We start from the raw sequence: 19,447 nt of genomic DNA, 5'->3' as shown, positions 1-19,447 counted from the left end.
TGGCCAAACACTGATTTCGAAAAAAAGTGAAATTTTTCGGAAAAAAAAAGTAAAAAGAATTCATGGCCAAGCGAGCTCTAAGAATATTTCTTGTCTAAAAGTATGATCATTGAAGTTATTATTCCCGTACTTCTATAAATTTCGACACCGCTTACAAAAATTCCTGCGTACGCCCCTGAGTACAAAGTCTCTTCCCCGGACCTTGTGATTTATAATATGTTAGAATATTTGTAAGAATATAAAATTATATTCTTAATGATAAACGTAAAAGTTTAAAGTTAAATTATTTTTAAATATAAAAAAGATGTTATTTTAATAAGAATATACTAAAAACAAAATAATATTTCGAAAAATTTGCAAAAAATATACAGATTTTCAAGAATTTTAACTATATATGTGAATTAATACATCATGAGTTTAATTTGTATATCATGAAATAAACGCACTCCATATGCTATTACTGTAATTCTACCAATTATATCAGGTCATTTAAAATCTTTTGCAATTTATTAATTAATGTCAAAGAGAAGACGTTATATCGATTTCTTTTTTAACTGAATGTTGTATCTAAACCTATAGGTACGCAGAGGTTAGCAAAATATTGTTGGGTGAGGCAGGACTTTCCTCAAGATAATTAAAAAAAAAAATCCGTGTGTTGTGAAATTCAACTATTTATATATACATAAAATAAAAAGTTTAACCTTACATGTAATTTTATTTTTCGGCCAAGGAGATTCAATTGAACTCTTTCGCCAAAAGTGACTCCGCGACATACTTACAAAGGAGGTTATTTGTTTCTTTCATAGAATGGACATATAGAGGCGGTGTCTCAAATATAAGAAATGAACGTCACAAAAGCAAGTCGTTACTATTCACCTCTGTGCCTTTAACAGCTAGTTTGAATTTACGTTACACGTCGTTTCATAATGTATTGTACTATATTATATATTATTTGATGAATACAACAATTGAATAGATGTATCATGCCGTCGTTTCATGATGTCACTGTGAGCACGTGATTTTTGCCTGGTTTAAATTACTCCTATAGAATTTCTTAAAATTAAGATTTCTCTTTTATTAATTGAATTTTTAGGAATTAATTGCATGATTTTGTGTTTTGTTTGCATTTTGTGTGCATTTTTAATTGATAATTCATAAAAAATACAAAAATATTGCATGAGCATTTAGGATTTAATTTTACATATTTTTAGACTAATTAGTAATTTGGCTTGTACAAAAAATACAAAAATCACAAAGAAAACTTTGATTTGTGTTGTTTGGTTTTAATTTTAGTTTTTAGGTTTATTAATTTCCTTTAAATTGGTATTAGTTTAATTATAGCTTAATTAGGTAGCTTGAATTAATTTTGAGGTTTAAATTTAGTTTGGTTTTAAAGTTGAAAAAGAAAACAAAAGAAAAAGAGAAAAAGCAAATAAAAGGAAAAGAATTAATTGAATTTAAAATATAAAAAAAGAGAAGCAAAACAGGCATGTTTAAAAGAATAGGCATTTGGGCCGTTTATTTCTAAACCAATGCTGGCCAACCTTTAAAAACATTGAACCAACCCAGGCCCAATCCAAGAGCAACCCGGTCCAGCCCCTTTTAATAGCCAAACGAGGCTGTCTTGCTAATCTCAAATCCCAGCCGTCGAGGTTCCTTGATCGGACGGCTGGGAAGCTAGGTGATCTAAGTATATTACTTTCCTAAGCCCCTACCCNGGCCGGTCTCCAAACTTGCCCAAATTTACACCCTCGACTCCTCTCCCTCTCCTCTTTCTAAGCCCCCAAGCCTTTGCCCTCGAATCCCAACCAAACGCCTCAAATATTCAAAACAGTGATGCCGCCTCCGCCGCCCACGGCGGCGCCACCCTCAAATCCTACCAAACTTACACCATGCACTCATCTTGACCCCCTCTCCCCAAATCTCAAACTAGTTTCCCTCAAACCCAGCCAAAGTCCCCCGAATCCTAAATCTAGGGTTCCTGGTCGAAGCCCAAAGGAATTTTGGCCTTGCTTGAATTTCCCAGTGTTCGATTGGTCCTCAAATGATGTTGTTTGTTTATTTTTGGCAAAAATAGGCAAATAACATCATTTGGGATCAGATTCGAAAGGACAGCCAACTAGAAGACCTAAATCAGTAAGTTTTCTTTCAAATGATGTTAATTGATTTTGAATTTTTAGGGTTTTTGATTGATTTTTGTTCCGTTGATTTTGTTCTGTTTTAGTTTTTATTTTAGGTTTACTTTTTGTTCTGTTTTGATTTTTCTGTTGGTTTGATTTTGTATTTGGTTTCGATTGAATAAATCCATGTTTGTCGCTGTTAATTTGATTTTAGTTTCAAGTTTGTTTGATTGTCGTTAATTGTTAGTTTACTGATTGTTAGAATTATTTTCCATGTTTTGATTAGTTAGATTGCTTGATTAGTCCAATTCTTAGGATTTGTTTGGTTATAGCTGAATAGTCCAGGCTTTATTAGTTAATTATAGTCACCTCTTGACCAAGGTAACAGGGCTGGGGGTTGGTTTGCCTAGGCTAGTAATTCAGAATTGAATTCAAGGGCAGTGTAGGTATTTCAAAGTAGGGAATCTTATAATAACTGATATGGAAACCCCTAGAGCTTTCTAGATGGGGTTCCAATTAGAATTTCAGGGATTTTAGTGGTCTAACTTGGGCAACAAGCCAATAAATAAGGGACTAACTAGCTAAAAACTGAAAAATAAAAGAGGGACTTAGGGGTAAAACAGAAATCTGAGGGCTGCTTTAAGCTTTGCCTATAAAAAGGCATGCCCATTGCCTTATTGAAGAAGTTTTAAAAAATCTGAAAATCTCCACAAGCTTCTAGAAGCCTTAGAAATTCCAAAATGCTGAAAATTTCAATTCCGGATTTCAGAGAAATCAGTAAAAGAGAAAAACTCCAAAAAAATTGTTCAAATTCAAACTCCTGAAAATAGCTCATAGAGTCAAAAAATCCTGAAAATCATCAAAAAATATAGTGCAAAGGTCTTCCGGATTTGTTTATTTGATCAATTACATTGATTCATCAAGCGTGGTTTTTCAAATCAGCCGGTTAATATTTGTGTGAAGTTATTTGGAAACTACTGCAATCTATACTTAACTCCTGGGATTTTGAATTGCTGATCCTGCTGCGTTTGCTGTTTTCCCTGATATTGCTGTCTAGCTGACTCCTCTTTTCTCATCATTTTATTCAATTTCCAGGTACACACCCCTGATTTAATCATGTCACATAGTTTCATGAGGTGCATTTGTTGAAAAGGAAATGGAGATTGCTTTTCTATATCAGCTGTTAATTATTTAGTTTATTTTGTCAATTGGTAGCTTCATATGCCTCCTACTTAGCTCAACTTGAAGTTTATATAAATGTAGTAGTATAGTTATGCAGTCCTTGTTGATTAGCCTTCTTTAATTCTGAGTTTTATCAAGGTTAGATATGACTGTTAGTTCTGAAAGTTATACATATTTGTTCTTATTGTTGAATAGTTTTGTTAAGTACAAGTTGCTTATATCTAAACTGGAGCATCACGTATGAAAGCTGAAGTCCTATAGTTTGCTTTCTGAGGTGAATTTAATTGTGTTTGAGAGATGGTTAAAGAAGTTGTTCGATTAGCAATAGAATTGATTTAAAGTTAGCTTGGATGTTTGTTATATGGCTAAATATGACAGTCAGCATGTTTAGTTTTACTTAGGTGTAAGGGTTTTGAATAAGCTTTAATTCCAACATCCTCTAAAATTGCTTTTGAAGAACTTCAGAACTTTTCCTCTTTTGGTGAATTTTATGTTTCAAACAGCTTAAGTCATTTTCCAGTTATAAAAGAAGATGCTGTATTTATGAAGATTGTGATGCCTTACTCCTGCTCTGGGAGATTCAGTGACAGATACCTTTCAATTTGAACCGGGCTTAATATAAGCCTCACGATTTCTGAAGCCCATACCCTGTTTATTGTTTTCCTTCGATTTCATGGTTTAAAAATGAAGGTAAATGCTTGGCCTTCCAAGTTGGGCTGCGGATTCGAACTAGGGATCTCTTCAGTACTTAGAGTTCTCCCTGTTTGGGTCTGGGCTCGAACTTGGGCCAGGTGCATAGTCACTTTCAAATCGGACCTATGGTCATCCTTCTTTTAATTGGGCCATCTGTGTTTGTTAAAGTCCCTATGGCTGAATAACCAAGCTTCCTGCGCATCCCTTTAATTAATTGAAATAGAACCTTTATCTTCATTTATTGTCAATTAATTCGGTCCATGGATCGAATCAGAGGAGAATTTTAATAGATAATATTAGTTCATCCTTAGGATATCTTTTAAAAACAAAAATAAATCGAGGTGCGCCACGCCAAATAAAATCGTGAATCGCGTGGCCCTCTTCAATTTCTATTGAAATACTTAGAAATCGGGACGTGCCATTTAGCGAATTTTCATGGCCTCCCGCAAAATTAATAACGCGTTAGTCACTTTAGGCGCGTTCTTTAATAATTTTACTTTCCTAAATTCGGGTGTGCATTTCATGCGACCCAAATCTAAATCCCAAAATGTTGAATAAAGTGTGTCGAGGATCCGGGTGCATTTCATGTGATGTGATCCGAAAACATATTTTAAACGACCTTCAATTTCCTAAAAATTAATTGAAAGCGGTAAACAATTTTAAAATTGCACTATAGGATGACATGTATTAAAATTAGATTTTTTGCCAATTATAATAGTTTAAGCGACCGTGCTAGAACCACGGGATCCGGGGGTGCCTTACACCTTTCCTCGGGTCAACAGAATTCCTTATTCAGAATTTCTGGTTCGCAGACTCCAATTGGGAAGTCGAAATTTTTCCTCGATTTGGGATTCAAGTTAAACCGGTGACTTGGGACACCAAAAGCCAATCCTATCTCAAGTGGCGACTCTAAAAACAAATAAATAATCCCATTTCGAATAATGTCACTTTAAATGGAAAAACTCCATTATACATTATCCTTCGGGGTAGGTGTGTAAAAAAGAGGTGTGACAGTCACTGTTACATCCCGCATTTTGTATGTTAAAGTTTTGTCGTAAGTTAATCGACGTAGACCCGAGGATGAGATTATTTTTGAGGTTATAAGCATTTATGCTATTAGTAACAAGTGATAAGTGTTATAAAGGTCAGAGGGTTAACGAATTGAAGAAATTGAATATCCGAAGTTTGACATTTTGTGATAAAATACGATCCAAGCTATAATATCCCGTATTTATGGATTAGTGCTATACAATATACCACACGATCATGATAGTAAAGTATATTATAGTAAGTTATATAAAGTGTGTTAATAGTGAGTAATATTTTAAGTAATTTGAGATAATTTTTAATTATGTGGATAATTGGGTAATTAATGATTTTTAGTGGGAGATTAATTAAAATCTTTGGATAACACATAAGTTGTCTTTGGATAATTTCCTTTGTCTTGGTTTCATTATTGGTAATGAACTTGGAGGAATTTTGGGAATACATGACAGAAGAAGGCCGAAAGTAAATTGTTTGATGATGTAGAGTATGGAGTGAATGTTGGTCGGATAAGAAATAACGTGCTATGATATCAAGAATATCATAAGGATTTTTTCCTACATCGATCCGGCGTTACGTGTTTTTCGCAAAGACGTGTATTAAAGGGATTGTTAAGAGAACCGACTCAGGTATGTTAAGGCTAATCCTTCTTTCTTTTGGCATGATCCAAGTAACGATACGTAAACGTAATGTTATTTCATAAATGGTTCTACTCTTAGTAACTAAGAAGGTCTACGTTATTCATTCCTGTAAAACGATATTCAAGCATGTCTAAGTATGTATCTAGTTCCCTATTGAGGTATTTGATAAAGATGTTAATGTTCATAATGGTATTATATGCATCATCATTTACCACCGAGCTACGGCCGGTCGGTCAGTCATGCATTTACCATCGAGCTACGGCCTGTTGGGCGGTTACACATTTACCACCGAGCTACGGCCGGTCGGGCAGTCATGCATTTATCACAGTGCTACGGCAGGTCGGGCAGTTACCACTGATCAGTTGAGCAGTTAACGTCACGAGAATGATGTAATCAGAACTATTATATTGTAGTTTTATTTATATATACGAGATAAGTCTTATTCTATATGTTATGGCCCTCAGCGCCAAGTCAGAGGTTATAAGTTGACTCTTATCCCTCCCCGAGATAGTATCTTACTACTGCCTTACATACTCGGTATATTCTTCGTACTGACGTCCCTTTTGCTGGGGTGCTGTATTTTATGCCATGCAGGTGTAGATCGGCGAGGTGAGGACCATCCACTGTAGGCTGCCTCCAGATATCAGCTTTTGGTTGGTGAGCTCCACTTCTTCCTGGAGTATTACCGAGTCTTCTAATGTTATTTTGTTTTATGAGGATGTCGGGAACCCTGTCCCGACTTATATATTATGGTCATGTTTTCTTAAAGGTTTTGCAGATAGTGTCCTGTGTATAGTTTTAGGTATGACATGTCAACGGCCTTGTCGGCCCCTATGTATCTATATAAATCCATTTGAATTAGTTATGTGAGTTAAGTTCTAATATTGTTAATTATATACATAGATGTGGCCTATCATGGCCGGTGACGAGTCTTATAGTAAAGAAGGATAAGGTATGTGGTGTCGGTTGAGTAGGCACCGGGTGCCAGTCATGGCCCTCCGATTCGGATCATGACAAACTTGGTATCAGAGCGGATCTGTCCTAGGATTGTCTCCAAGCCGTGTCTAGTAGAGTCTTGTTTATAAATGTGTTTTCCACCACGTTGTATAAACAGGAAACTACAGAGCATTTAGGGACCGATTACCCTTCCTTCTTGATATTAGATCGTGCAATAGAGCAAAGTCGTAGGGAATAACCCTTGACCTTTGACTTGTTTTATATATACAGCGATGCCTATGACCAGGAAAGCTACAGCTAGTCAGAAGGGTAAAACGGTGGCAGATGAGGGCATGAGTAGAGAACCAATGTCTAGTGAGGGCCAGATTGAGGCCGATTTCGCCAGCACCCGAGGAGATGAGGAGGAACCCAGTACCTCCACCTATTGCTCAGGATGAGGATATGGATATACAGAGTGAAGTACGGTTGTTGACTAGATTGGTAGCCGCTCAGGCTAAGCGTCAGGTAGGTACAAGTGTTGGTTACGTTGACAGGGTTATTAGCGCGAGAGTTCGAGACTTCATCAACCTGGACCCTCCAGTGTTTACCGATCCAACAAGTATGAGGACCGGAAAAAATTTATTAATAGGATGAAGAGGACTTTGAGGGTGATGCATGCATCAAACACTGAGTCAGTAGAGTTGGCCTCTTACCGATTGCGGGATGTTGCGGTTCAGTGGTATGAAACTTGGAAATTGTCTAGAGGAACAAATACACATCCAGCGGTATGGGAAGAGTTCTCAGGGGCTTTCTTGCGTCATTACTCGCCGGCAGAGATTCGTCAGGCAAGGGTAGATAGGTTCTTGGCTCTTAAACAAGGGAATATGAGTGTGCAGGAGTATAGTCTCCAGTTTGATTCCTTGGCGAGGTATGCCCCCTCTTGTGGCTGAGATGAGTGATCGAGTGCATCGGTTTGTGGTAGGACTTGGGCCGCACCTAATTAATGAGTGTTTCACAGCTGCTCTGCTCGATAGTATGGACATTTCCCGCATCCAGGCTTATGCTCAAAATTTGGAGGATCGGAAACGGCAACAATACGAGAATCGTGATGAGGGTCAGCGTAAGAAGGCTAGGTCTGCTAGACAACCTGAGGATTTTCCGGGCGATCCTATGCCACCATATCCTATTGATTGTGTCCGACAGTTGCAGAGGCCGCATTATGAGTGATCTGTGTATTCTGAATCAGGTCAGGGCTCGAGAATTTCGGGTTTTCAGAATCGAAGGGATTCAACACAGATGAGGGCGCCTCCTCCGCGCTGCAGTCAATGTAGTAGAGCTCATTCTGGACAATGTCGTCACGGATCTAATGTATGCTATACCTGTGGAGACCCTAATCATTACATGAGGGGTTTTCCTATAAAGGACAAAAGCGGGATGGTTCAGCCCACCAGATCTATAACAGTCTCCTACTCTTCAATAAGCCCTCTAGAGCGAGGCCCTCAGGCATCAGCTGGTAGAGGTAGAGGCAGGGGTGGATCATCTAGCTCCGACGGTAGTCAGAACCGCATATATGCTTTGGCAGGTCATCAGGACCCAGAGGCTACACCGGATTGTGTGTCAGGTACTGTGACTATGGGTAATGTTCGATCTTATTAAAACAAATTGCCTAGTTAATATGATTAATATAAGAGTGAGTTGGCGTTACGTCTGAAGGGTTGAGGGAAGCCAAGGCTATCTTGAAAGCAAAGTAAGAACCCAGGGATAGTTGACTAAGGGAGGAAAGGGGAGTAACCTAGGACATTAAGAAGTTAGAACTCTGATAGCTCTAACGCCCAAGGAAGGAAACATCATATAGTACGCAAGATTTTGGGAAAGTTAGTATAATGGAATAGAAAGTTATGAACCCGGTTATTAAAATTACAACTAGTAGGTGTCAGCGCCTAGAAGATAGATTAATAGAATCGTAGGTGACGAATGGATTAGGAAGTAGTTTTATGGAGGACGATGTCCTGACCCCGTGAGAGCCTGTTATTTGTTTCATAAGTGTATAGCCCGGGAAGATATATACATTTGTAATTGATGAGTATGTTATATACATCTTGCGATTTTAAACATTCGAGGACGAATGTTTCTAAGGGGGAAAGGATGTTACATCCCGCATTTCGTACGTTAAAGTTTCGTCGTAAGTTAATCGACGTAGACTCGAAAATGAGATTATTTTTGAGGTTATAAGCATTTATGCTATTTGTAACAAGTGATAAAAAAGTGTTATAAGGTCAGAGGGTTAACAAATCGAAGAAATTGAGTATCGCCGAAGTTTGATATTTTGTGATAAAATACGATCCAAGCTATAATACCCCGTATTTATGGATTAGTGCTATAGAATATACCACACGACCATGATAGTAAAATATATTATAGTAAGATATATAAAGTGTATTAAAAGTGAGTAGTATTTTAAGTAATTTGAGAGAATTCTTAATTATATGAATAACTGGGTAATTAATAATTTTTAGTATGAGATTAGTTAAAATCTTTGAATAAAGTTAAAGAACCTCATGTGGCAGCAGGTTGAAGCCCAAATTAATGACTCTTAAAGTCATGTAACTTGGTGGCACCAAGGTGCATGATGAGTCATAACACCTAAGTTGCCTTGTTTACACGTTGGAGGAATAACACATAAGTTGTCTTTGGATAATTTCCTGTGTCTTGGTTTCATTATTGGTAATGAACTTGGAGGAATTTTGGGAATACATGACAGAAGAAGGCTGAAAGAAATTTGTTTGATGATGTAGAGTATGGAGTGAATATTAGTCGGATAAGAAATAACGTGTTATGATGTCAAGAATATCATAAGGATTTTTCCCTACATCGATCCGACGTTACGTATTTTTTTGCAAAGACGTGTATTAGAGGGATTATTAATAGAACCGGCTCAGGTATGTTAACGCTAATCCTTCTTTCTTTTGGCATGTCCAAGTAACGATACATAAACGTAATGTTATTTCATAAATGGTTCTATTCTTAGTAACTAAGAAGGTCTACGTTATTCATTCCTGTAAAATGATATTCAAGCATGTCTAAGTATGTATCTAGTTCCCTATTGGGGAATTTGATAAAGATGTTAATGTTCATAATGGTATTATATGCATCATCATTTACCATCGAGCTACGGCCGGTTGGGTAGTTACACGTTTACCATCGAGCTACGGCCGGTCGGGCAGTCATGCATTTACCACCGTGCTACCGCCGGTCGGGCAGTTACCACTGATCAGTTGGGCAGTTAACGTCACGAGAATGATGTAATCAGAACTATTATATTGTAGTTTTATTTATATATACGAGATGGGTCTTATTCAATATATTATGGCCCTCAGCGGCAAGTCAGAGGTTATAAGTTGACTCTTATCCCTCCGCGAGATAGTATCTTACTATTACGTTTTATTTCTGCCTTACATACTCGGTACATTCTTCGTACTAACGTCCCTTTTTCTGGGGCGCTGTGCTTCATGCCATACATGTGTAGATAGGGGAGGTGAGGACCATCCACTGTAGGCTGCCTCCAGATATCAGCTTTTGGTTGGTGAGCTCCACTTCTTCCTGGAGTATTGTCGAGTCACATTCTATATATGTTATTTTGTTTTATGAGGATGTCGGGAACCCTGTTCCGACTTATATATTATGGTCATGTTTTCATAGAGGTTTTGCAGACAATGTCCTGTGTATAGTTTTAGGTATGACATGTCAACGGCCTTGTCGGCCCCTGTGTATCTATATAAATCTTTTTGAATTAGTTATCTGAGTTAAGTTCTAATATTGTTAATTATATACATAGATGTGGCCTATCATGGCCCGTGACGAATCTTATAGTAAAGAAGGATAAGGTACGTGGCGCTCGGTTGAGTAGGTACCGGGTGCCAGTTGTGGCCCTCAAATTTGGGTCGTGACAGTCACGCACCAATACTGTGAAGAATAAACTTGCAATATTACTAAGAAAAAATAGGATACAGAGTAGAATTGTTATATAAAAAAGTAGGGTAAAAGATAAAATATGATTATTTAATAATAAGGAAGGGCAAGATGAGAGCAAAAAGCAAGGTAATGACGCCACCACACCAAATTTGTTGTTCCATAAAGTGGCACTTTTCGTCGTTACGTAACGACGGATATAACGATACAATACAATAAAATTTAAGTGACAATCAAAACAAACATTGTATTTAAAGTAATAACACGATACAATATAATAAGTAACAACCATCCAAAGAAGCTGTAAAAGAAAATCCTGAAATAATCGTTCCCTTCTTAGTATTTTAGGACAACATATACTGAATTTAAAAAAAAAAAAGTGTGTACCCTGACTAAAATTGTTTATACAACTGTGTGATGGAGACCTTTACCAATACACCCATTACTAATTTTTTTCATAGTAATTTATTTTTCGAACCGCGAAAATATTCAATAATACTTGCATTAGAGTAGGTTATCTATATCAAATCTCACGGCCCTTTTTCGGACTGTGCGCGTGAACACGGAATATCATTCCCATTTACAATAGAATATTAGACTCGTTAGTAGTTCTCTGTCAAATGCATGCTCGCTTATTACATACTGAAAGTCCACTTTTTAGCTTTGGTAGAAAGTCACTAATTTCCGGAGTTCTTCATTTTCTTAAACTTTGAATAATGTTAGTGTACCTTCATTCAAAGTTTGATTAATTTGATCACTTCGAAAAATAAATTACGTATAACACATAATCACGAATCGTGTGGGGTAACTTTCTTTTCTAGCTTGATTCCTTGCTTGAGTTTTGATCTGCCTATTGGCGGATCCAAAATTTAAATTTTATAAGTTCAAACCTCTAGAACTCTTAGCATTATATTTTTAAATTTATGAATTCAGACCTATCATATGTTACAATTTTAATGAATTTTTCACATAGGTTTATTCTCCGCTTCAAAAGTTATGCGCTCAAATAAACCCCTAACCGCTACTCTACCTTCGCCCCTAAGCCTCGGCCTAAGTCATTTCCCTTTTCTTTCTCTTCTGTACTGTTTTTAGCTTTGATCATTACTAAGGCATTCTACCAATTACATTAATTCAAGATAACAATAATTCCTATGTCCTCCTCATTGTTGGTTGTAAAGCTAGCAGAAATCATATACTACTATAATATATAGAACTAGTACTAAAATTCCTTAATTTGGCACTTTCTCCGACTGGCCAACTTTCAGCAGGGCTTGTGCAAAACGAAAAATAAGTGATTAATACAGTAGACTAATTAAAAACAAGAAACGGTAAGTGAAAAACTTTGAACAAAAGCTTCATTATTATCTATACAAACAAGAACTAGTTACTGAAAAAGCTTATTATAAAGGGTTTTATCGTTCTCTATTAAAGAGGATTTCATGTCAAACTCGAACTATAAAAAATGACGAATTGAAGAACCATTTAAAGTGGCCGAGTAGGCTGAGCAGTGGACTTTCCAAATGGGAGGTGTAGGATTCGAAACCTACTAGCATATCGATCGAATCCGTCGCATGGGAATGTCTAGAAATTTACCCTTATAATTACGAGCTATTACACAAGAGCATGATCTACTATGTGTTCACCCGAAAAATAGCGACTCCCTTGTTAACAAAAAGGGACGAAGAAAACATTTACCATTTCAATACCTCTGAGATCTTCTTTCTCATTCTCCAATCAGAAACCAATACTTTCTTGGGCCCCAAACGTCATCCGACCATCCACGAGGCCCAACACCACACACCCTCTTTAATCACAACCATTTCAGAGTATCCCAACACCACGCCCACATGGGACAGCGTTCTCTTCAGTCGCTAGCTAAGACTCTATACCCAACATCATTCTCCTCCTTCTCGAGCCGTGGAATCAGTATGCTTGAATCGGGATAGGCTACTTACATCACATCTCTTCGGGATATAGGCTCGTAGCTCTCCTCCAACTCTACATAAACTTTGGATGCTTCGTGCACCTACCTATTCTTTTCTATATGAAATTTTATTACTACTTATTTTCGTGATACAACAAATCAAAACTTTTGTGTCTTTCTTAGCATATTTCTTACCATCTTCACATTCTTGAATAGTCATTCCTTTTGAGTCGTCTACATATTGTTGTTCACAACAGTTTGCTTTAGAGAGCCATTCTTTTGTTCACTTGTATAACATAATAATATGTCTGGATTTATTTAATTCTTAGCATGAATGCTCACCGATATAAATTAAGAGTCCACCAAATTGTATAGAGAATCTGGTTCTCTATCCGCTCTCACAGAACACACATCAGTAAGTAAATAACACAATAATATTTACGTGGAAAACTCCCAGCTTTCGGGATTAAAAACCACAACCTACACTCGTAGATTTCAACTTCACTAACTGAGCAACTTTAGATTACAACTTATTGTCACCTAGGAATTAAACTCTTAATCCCTCACCACTTTGACTAACTCTAGTCAACACAAGGTTTATGGTTTACAAAGTGTCCTACGAGATGCTTCTAAATAAGCTGAGTAGGAGTTACAAATGAATAGCATAAACAAAGACACAACAATACTAAGGACACACGATGTATTCAACGCTGGGATCTGGTCCTTTGTTATGTTGTTGTTTTGCCGCGGAGTGAATGAAGGCGGCCGCACACTTGAGAGTAAAATATGTTTTAGGTTTTGCAAGCATGTGTAATTCCTTGCCTCATGTTGGTAATATACAAGTGAGGTCATCAAAGATGATGCAAGGGAGTGTCCGGTACACAACATGCTTCAACAGTGCCGTTGTACTGTTGCGTGTGCAGTGCAACAACTTTAACAACTATAAGAGTTGACTTGTACTGTGACCGGAGGAACTGATATCATCCCTCTGCTGTTTCCTTAACTGATTTCATTGGAACATGTGCCAGATATTTGACTTGTTGTTTTGAGCATAGAGAGGCTTTCTATCACATTCCCTATCTGATTCTCATATGAAATTTGTTCAATCATCAAAACAAAAAGCACATAACTCACTCGCTAAGCTACCTCCAAAGCATTACCTGACCAAGATGCATATACAACCATTATTTTTAATGCTTTGACATGAATGATATACAACTTTAGCTAGTTTTGTGAAAGTTCACATGTCGTCACAGGCAGAGCCATAATTTCAAGTTTTAAATTTTAAAACGGTAACTTTACGTGCTATTAAACGGGTTCGAAATTTAATATGTTACATATTAAATAAGTTTCTTAACACAAATACATTGTTTAAATAAAAACTATTAAATTTTGTTGAATCGTATTTGCTCTTCTAGTTCCGCCTCTGCATAACGCTTAATATATTAGGACTTCAATATATGTTAGTTTGGTGTTTAGTATATATTCAGCAGTAACTCTTATCTTAAAAGCTGTAACTTCGTACATACATATAACTCTTGTTTGTTTTCAGCCACCTTTTACTTATTCTCATGTCTCAACATCAAATCTTATACTAAGTATCTTCTTTCAACAAGATGAAGTTATTCTCACGACAAACCAGGGAGCGTGGGTTAGTTAAGTTCAGTAAATTCGAACAAAAGCCACGCGTCTGGTTACTGGAACATCCCATCAAAAGTACTCAAACATTGTTTATATCAATGTACATACGTGTCCCTCTTTTTTCCTAAGTGCTTTATATGTGTCCAGCTTCTGATTGGTTTTGACGTACACACCAATCACTACATCCATCGTTCGATACGCTGCTTTAATCTTGGGCCCCACCGATCATCTTCGTCACTACTGTTTCAACTTTGCCCTAAAACAGACATGAGTTTTGTAACTATGATAATTGGCTCAAAATATTGTCATATCTCACTCTGTCAATCTAACAATAACTCTGAGACAAAGCTCTTCAACAGGCATGGATGTTGGTGATGGTGGGCCCTTCTATGGATGCCACGTTGGACCACAAGATACGACGATAATGAACCGGATAATGTTAAGATTCCGGCCGATTGCGCCGAAACCGGTCGCCGACGGTTCAGGTCCTGATTCTAAACCGGAGAGTGAAAAGGCGGAACCGGTTAGCAGACGAAGAGGGAAGAGAAAGTACGTTAGAGTTAAGAAAAATAGGAAGTGTAACAATAGTACAGAGAAAGAAGAAAGAAAAGACGGATCTGATAATAATAATGGATCTATTGTAACCCTTCAGTTGCTTCCTGAGAGTAGCAGCAGCGTTACAAACCCGACAGATAACGTTTCTTTTCAAAAAGAAATCTCTTTCTCTGAGCTAGATCAACCCCAATGGATGAGTTTTCACGAATATGATAATAATGGTATCTCCGCCTTCAGTTCACCGGATCAGTTAGATCTGAAGGTAGTGTTGACTTGTGTGATCATCTTATTAGAAGTTTAAACTTCAGATATCACAATTTGTTTGCTTAATTATATATATAATGTTTCGATACACCTTCTTACGTGCAAAGGTGGATAGAGGAATCGATCATTCTGAGTTTGAATTCGAAATTCTACTATTAACCCATTTGTTTTACTGGTTCAAGAACAACTCGGAGCACAAAATATCTCGACATTTACTTAAGGTTCCTAAAAGGATTGCACCCCAAGGAGATATGATGTAGACAACCTGCTATGATGCAAGCATTAGTGGCTGATTCAACGGCTCGAAACTGTGACCTATAGGTCACACAGAGACAACTTTATTATTGCTCCAAGGCTCCCATTCTATTTGATTTACTAGTTCAAGCTCTATTATTTGAATGTGGATATTTAACACCTCTACAGGATCCAAGCCAAAGCTATTGGGTTTGGATGAACTCCCAAGTCCTTAATTACATCCACCCCTGCTTACATGTGGCCTGATTTTCCATGGGGCAAAAACAATAACAACAACAAGCCGAATGTAATCCCGGGAAGAGTATGGGGAGAGTAGTGTCTATAAGACCTTACCCCTACCTTGAGAATGTAGAGAGACTATGATTATTCATGGGGCAAACACTTCGAAAATATTTTCTTGTTTTTTGGATGACGTTAAAATAGATGTGGCCTGATACCATGTTGAATTGTACTATAGTTTATCTCATCTAGAAGTTTAAGTTGTCTAAGAGAATACACTTTTATTTATTTAACTGAATAATCATGTCTCAACAGGTGGCTATGCAGACACCAAAAAAGGTAGAATCTTGGGTGATGGTGGAAGGCATGACAAAAATGTTTGTAGATCGAGAAGCTTTAGGAAGTACAGACACAGAGAAGATGAAGAATCTAGAGACAGACACCTGTCCAGGGTTGATATCTGATGCCCAAAATAGGGTGAAGTGGGTGAATCCGGCATATCGGAGAATGGTGGATCCCCTAGAAGACGGAGGAGCACCGGCGGAGATGATGGTGAGGTTGGTTGTGAGGAAGGAGGAAAAAAGTGAAGAGTTGCCAGCTTTTGCATGCATTGTGAGGGTAGTGTATACATTGAAGAATAAGAAGAATTCACGAACAATACCGTGTGATGTGTGGAAGATGGAGTTTGGAGGGTTTGCATGGAGATTTGATACTATAACTGTACTTAGTTTGGGTAGTTAAAGGAACTAAACCCTTTCCCAAGCAAAGAAAGAATACTCTCAAACCAGTCAGGTAATCTAATATATTTCAAGGCTCAAACTCGAGACTTATAGATATAATCAGTTCCACTACAATGCTTGGTAGTAGCATATATATCTACTAAAAATCACGGAACCGTGGTGCATAAAATCTAGCTCAAGATGATGCACTTTAATTTCTTGTTCGAAGCTTTATATATAAAAGTTTGGGGACATTATAGAAAGTTCAAGATTTGTGAAACTTTAAAATGTTGCTTGATATATCAAAGTATAGGTTATGCTATTAATGTAGTTTAGCGGATTACGACAGATTTACTTATTTACTCCTTATAGTATGTCAGTGTAATTGCATTTTATTATTAAAATAAATTTCTATAACTCCCACTACTCCATGATGTAGAAAATGGCTATAATCCTATAACTCCCACTACTCCATGAAGTAGAAAATGGCCATAACTCTTTTGTAACTCTTCTCCCATGTTCTATCACTAATTATCCCATGTTCTCCATGATATCATAACTTATTACTCCACTTTCTTCCAATTTAATTCAAGGAAGAATTCTTACACCTATAAATATGAGTCTTTCTTCCATATTGTGGTATGAAAAAAAATAATTGTAGAGTGTTTCTATAAAGTGAGGTTAAAGTTGTGAAAAAAGAAGAAGAGAGTTTTTTTTTACTTTTGTTGAAGGAAGGTGTTCATCTTGGTGGAGCTTTGGACTCAACAACTTGTCCAGAGTTTGTTCGAGTCATACGACGTGATCGGGCTGTTGTATCCTGGGGGAGACGGGTCAAGAGGATTACTGCTGGACCAGTGAAAAACTTTGCTGCAGTGGGCTTGAATCTCCTTAAAGAGGAGGTTTTGACACAGTTACCCACAAAAACAAAACTATTTACCCTTGTCTACCCATTTGTTTTCCTACTCATAAACTAATTACATTTCCTACCCATAGTAGGTTTTGTGGGGAATTTTTTCTTTATTCTCCAATTCTTTTTTATTTCTATGCTTCTTTTCTTTTCTTTTTTCTTTTTTTCTTTCTTTTCTCCTTTTTTTTCCTCTCGTTTTCTTCTTATTTTTTTCTTTTTTTCTTTTCTAATTTCATTTAACTTCTGTTTTTTTATATTCTTTTTCTCTTCATAATCTAATTTCATTTACCGTTTTCACTATTTTTTATATTATTACTAAAGAAAAATCAAATTGTGTATCAATTAAATGTAGTTAATACAACCAGAAAAATATTAACTAACATATGATACCAGTATAGTATATAGCTATACCAACAGGGTATACAATTGTATGCAAAGAGTTAAAAAATTTTTAATTCAATTATTAAACTGAAATAATATCAGTTGTCAAAAAAAAATTTAGAAATTCTAAAAGGATCTAATTGTAAGAGTATACCGTTACATCATATAGCATACTATAATTTTTTTTTTTTTTTTGCATTTTCAGTTTGCCCCTCATGCTTGGGTAAAAGCTTAAAACAAATTAAAAGGGAACAGACAAGTGAATTTACGGGTAATAAGTATACTATTATAGTATATTGTATACTATTACAACATATTGTTACAGTATCTTGCATATTATTACAGTATACCATAACAATATATTGTATACTATAATAGTATACTGTTGCAGTATAACTATATACTCCTATAGTATATTAGTATACTGTAGCGGTATACTATTTTGTAAACTATAATAGTATAGTGTTGCAGTATAGCTATATACTCCTACAGCATATTGTATACCCTAGCGGTATATTGTAGCTGTGTTCTTCTTCGATTTTCAAATGAAAATTTCGATCTCAATCAGCTCCAAATGCTATCAAATTTCAGTATGACCTTCCAGAAGGTACTATAAGTAATATTTAACAGCACCCACTTTGAATCAAACAAGAAATCTTCATAAATAAAATTGAGCTTCAAGCCCAACAATGGTGGATATTCAAATACACATAAAAATTTAGATCTAGGAAGCTTACTCGAAGATACTATAAGCAATATTTTATAGCACCACATCGAATCAAACAATAAATCTTCAAAATAATAGCACCACTTCAACAAAGCAATCATGAATAAGAGGCGAATGGTGGCAGGGCAGAGGCAGGGGCATCTTTGAACATATGAGAGGTTATTGAGCCAACAAGAATTTCAACTTTAGGGCAAGTCTTGGCATAGTAGTTAACGGTGAGTTGTCGAGGCTATCATCGGAGGGTGGCATTGATGAATGGGGAGTTGAGCAAAGAATTGGAGGAAGGTAAAATGAGGAAGAAGAAGAGGAGGAGCATAAAAATGGTGAGCCAAGAAGAACGAAGAAGAAAATGTAGAGAAAAACATGGTCAATTGGTTTAGTGGCTAAGACAAAATAGCAAACAGTAATGGAGAAGTATTCCCAGAAAATCGAAAGGTGACTGCTATAGACAGATAAGAAATAGTCATGTTCCAAAGTGAATCATCACCCGTGTTCCTCTGAAGGTTTCTTCCGAGGTAACGTTAAATTTTGCCGGGTAAATAGTTTTGGTTGCATAGGTAGGAAAAGTAAATAGTTTAGGTTTGGGTATTTAAGGGTAAATAGTTTGGGCTTAATGGGTATAAAGTGAGATTTTCTCCTTAAAGAGAGCGAGATATCCGCGCCTCAACCTGAAGATATTTTATTCATTTTATTTTTTTCAACTGTAATTGTATTTTCACTAACAATTTTAAGGAGATTCAAATGGCTACAGTTGAAAAATCCGCGGATATCAAGGTGGGAGATCTCAATAAGCCATTCCGTTTCAACGGTACTCATTTCAAGAGATGGAAGGGTAAAGTACTTTTTTATTTGAGTCTTCTCAATGTTTCTTACGTTTTAACTGAGAAAAATCCTAGCAAAGTAGACAACTCCTCCATGAATGATGATGAGCTAATTGCCCTTCAAGAAAAAATTGAAAAATACAACGATGACTCATACAAGTGTCGGTATTATCTTCTTAATTGTCTATCTGATAATTTTTATGATTATTATGATAGAACTTACTCTACTGCCAAGAAAATTTGGAAAGCATTGCAGAGTAAGTATGATACCGAGGAGGCAGGTGCGAAAAAATATGCTGCTAGCAGATTTTTTCGTTTTCAAATGGTGGACAACAAATCTGTAGTAGACCAAGCTCAAGACTTCATAATGATCGTTGGAGAGCTCAGATCCGAGGATATTAAAATTGGAGACAACCTTATTGTTTGTGGCATAATAGATAAACTACCAC

General features: G+C 36.6%; 1 protein-coding gene across 1 annotated transcript; it reads left to right on the top strand.

Moving 5' to 3' along the window:
• The first annotated feature begins 14,356 nt into the window (after window positions 1-14,356).
• LOC109208319 lies at window positions 14,357-16,425 on the top strand. The gene is made up of 2 exons (XM_019371408.1): window positions 14,357-14,967; window positions 15,759-16,425. The coding sequence occupies exons 1-2, from the start codon at window positions 14,512-14,514 to the stop codon at window positions 16,182-16,184; spliced, it is 882 nt and encodes a 293-aa protein (XP_019226953.1). The 5' UTR covers window positions 14,357-14,511; the 3' UTR covers window positions 16,185-16,425.
• Window positions 16,426-19,447: the final 3,022 nt, after the last annotated feature.

This window comes from Nicotiana attenuata, unplaced genomic scaffold, assembly GCF_001879085.1.
Source record: "Nicotiana attenuata strain UT unplaced genomic scaffold, NIATTr2, whole genome shotgun sequence".
Taxonomy (NCBI): Eukaryota; Viridiplantae; Streptophyta; class Magnoliopsida; order Solanales; family Solanaceae; genus Nicotiana; species Nicotiana attenuata.
The sequence above is the reverse complement of the archived record's forward strand: the minus strand, read 5'-3'. Positions and strand labels throughout refer to the sequence as shown.

Coding starts and splice junctions, on each gene's coding strand:
- LOC109208319 (XM_019371408.1), top strand. CDS start 14,512: ATGGATGTTGGTGATGGTGGGCCCTTCTATGGATGCCACGTTGGACCA. Junction 14,968..15,758: donor CGGATCAGTTAGATCTGAAG/GTAGTGTTGACT, acceptor ATGTCTCAACAG/GTGGCTATGCAGACACCAAA.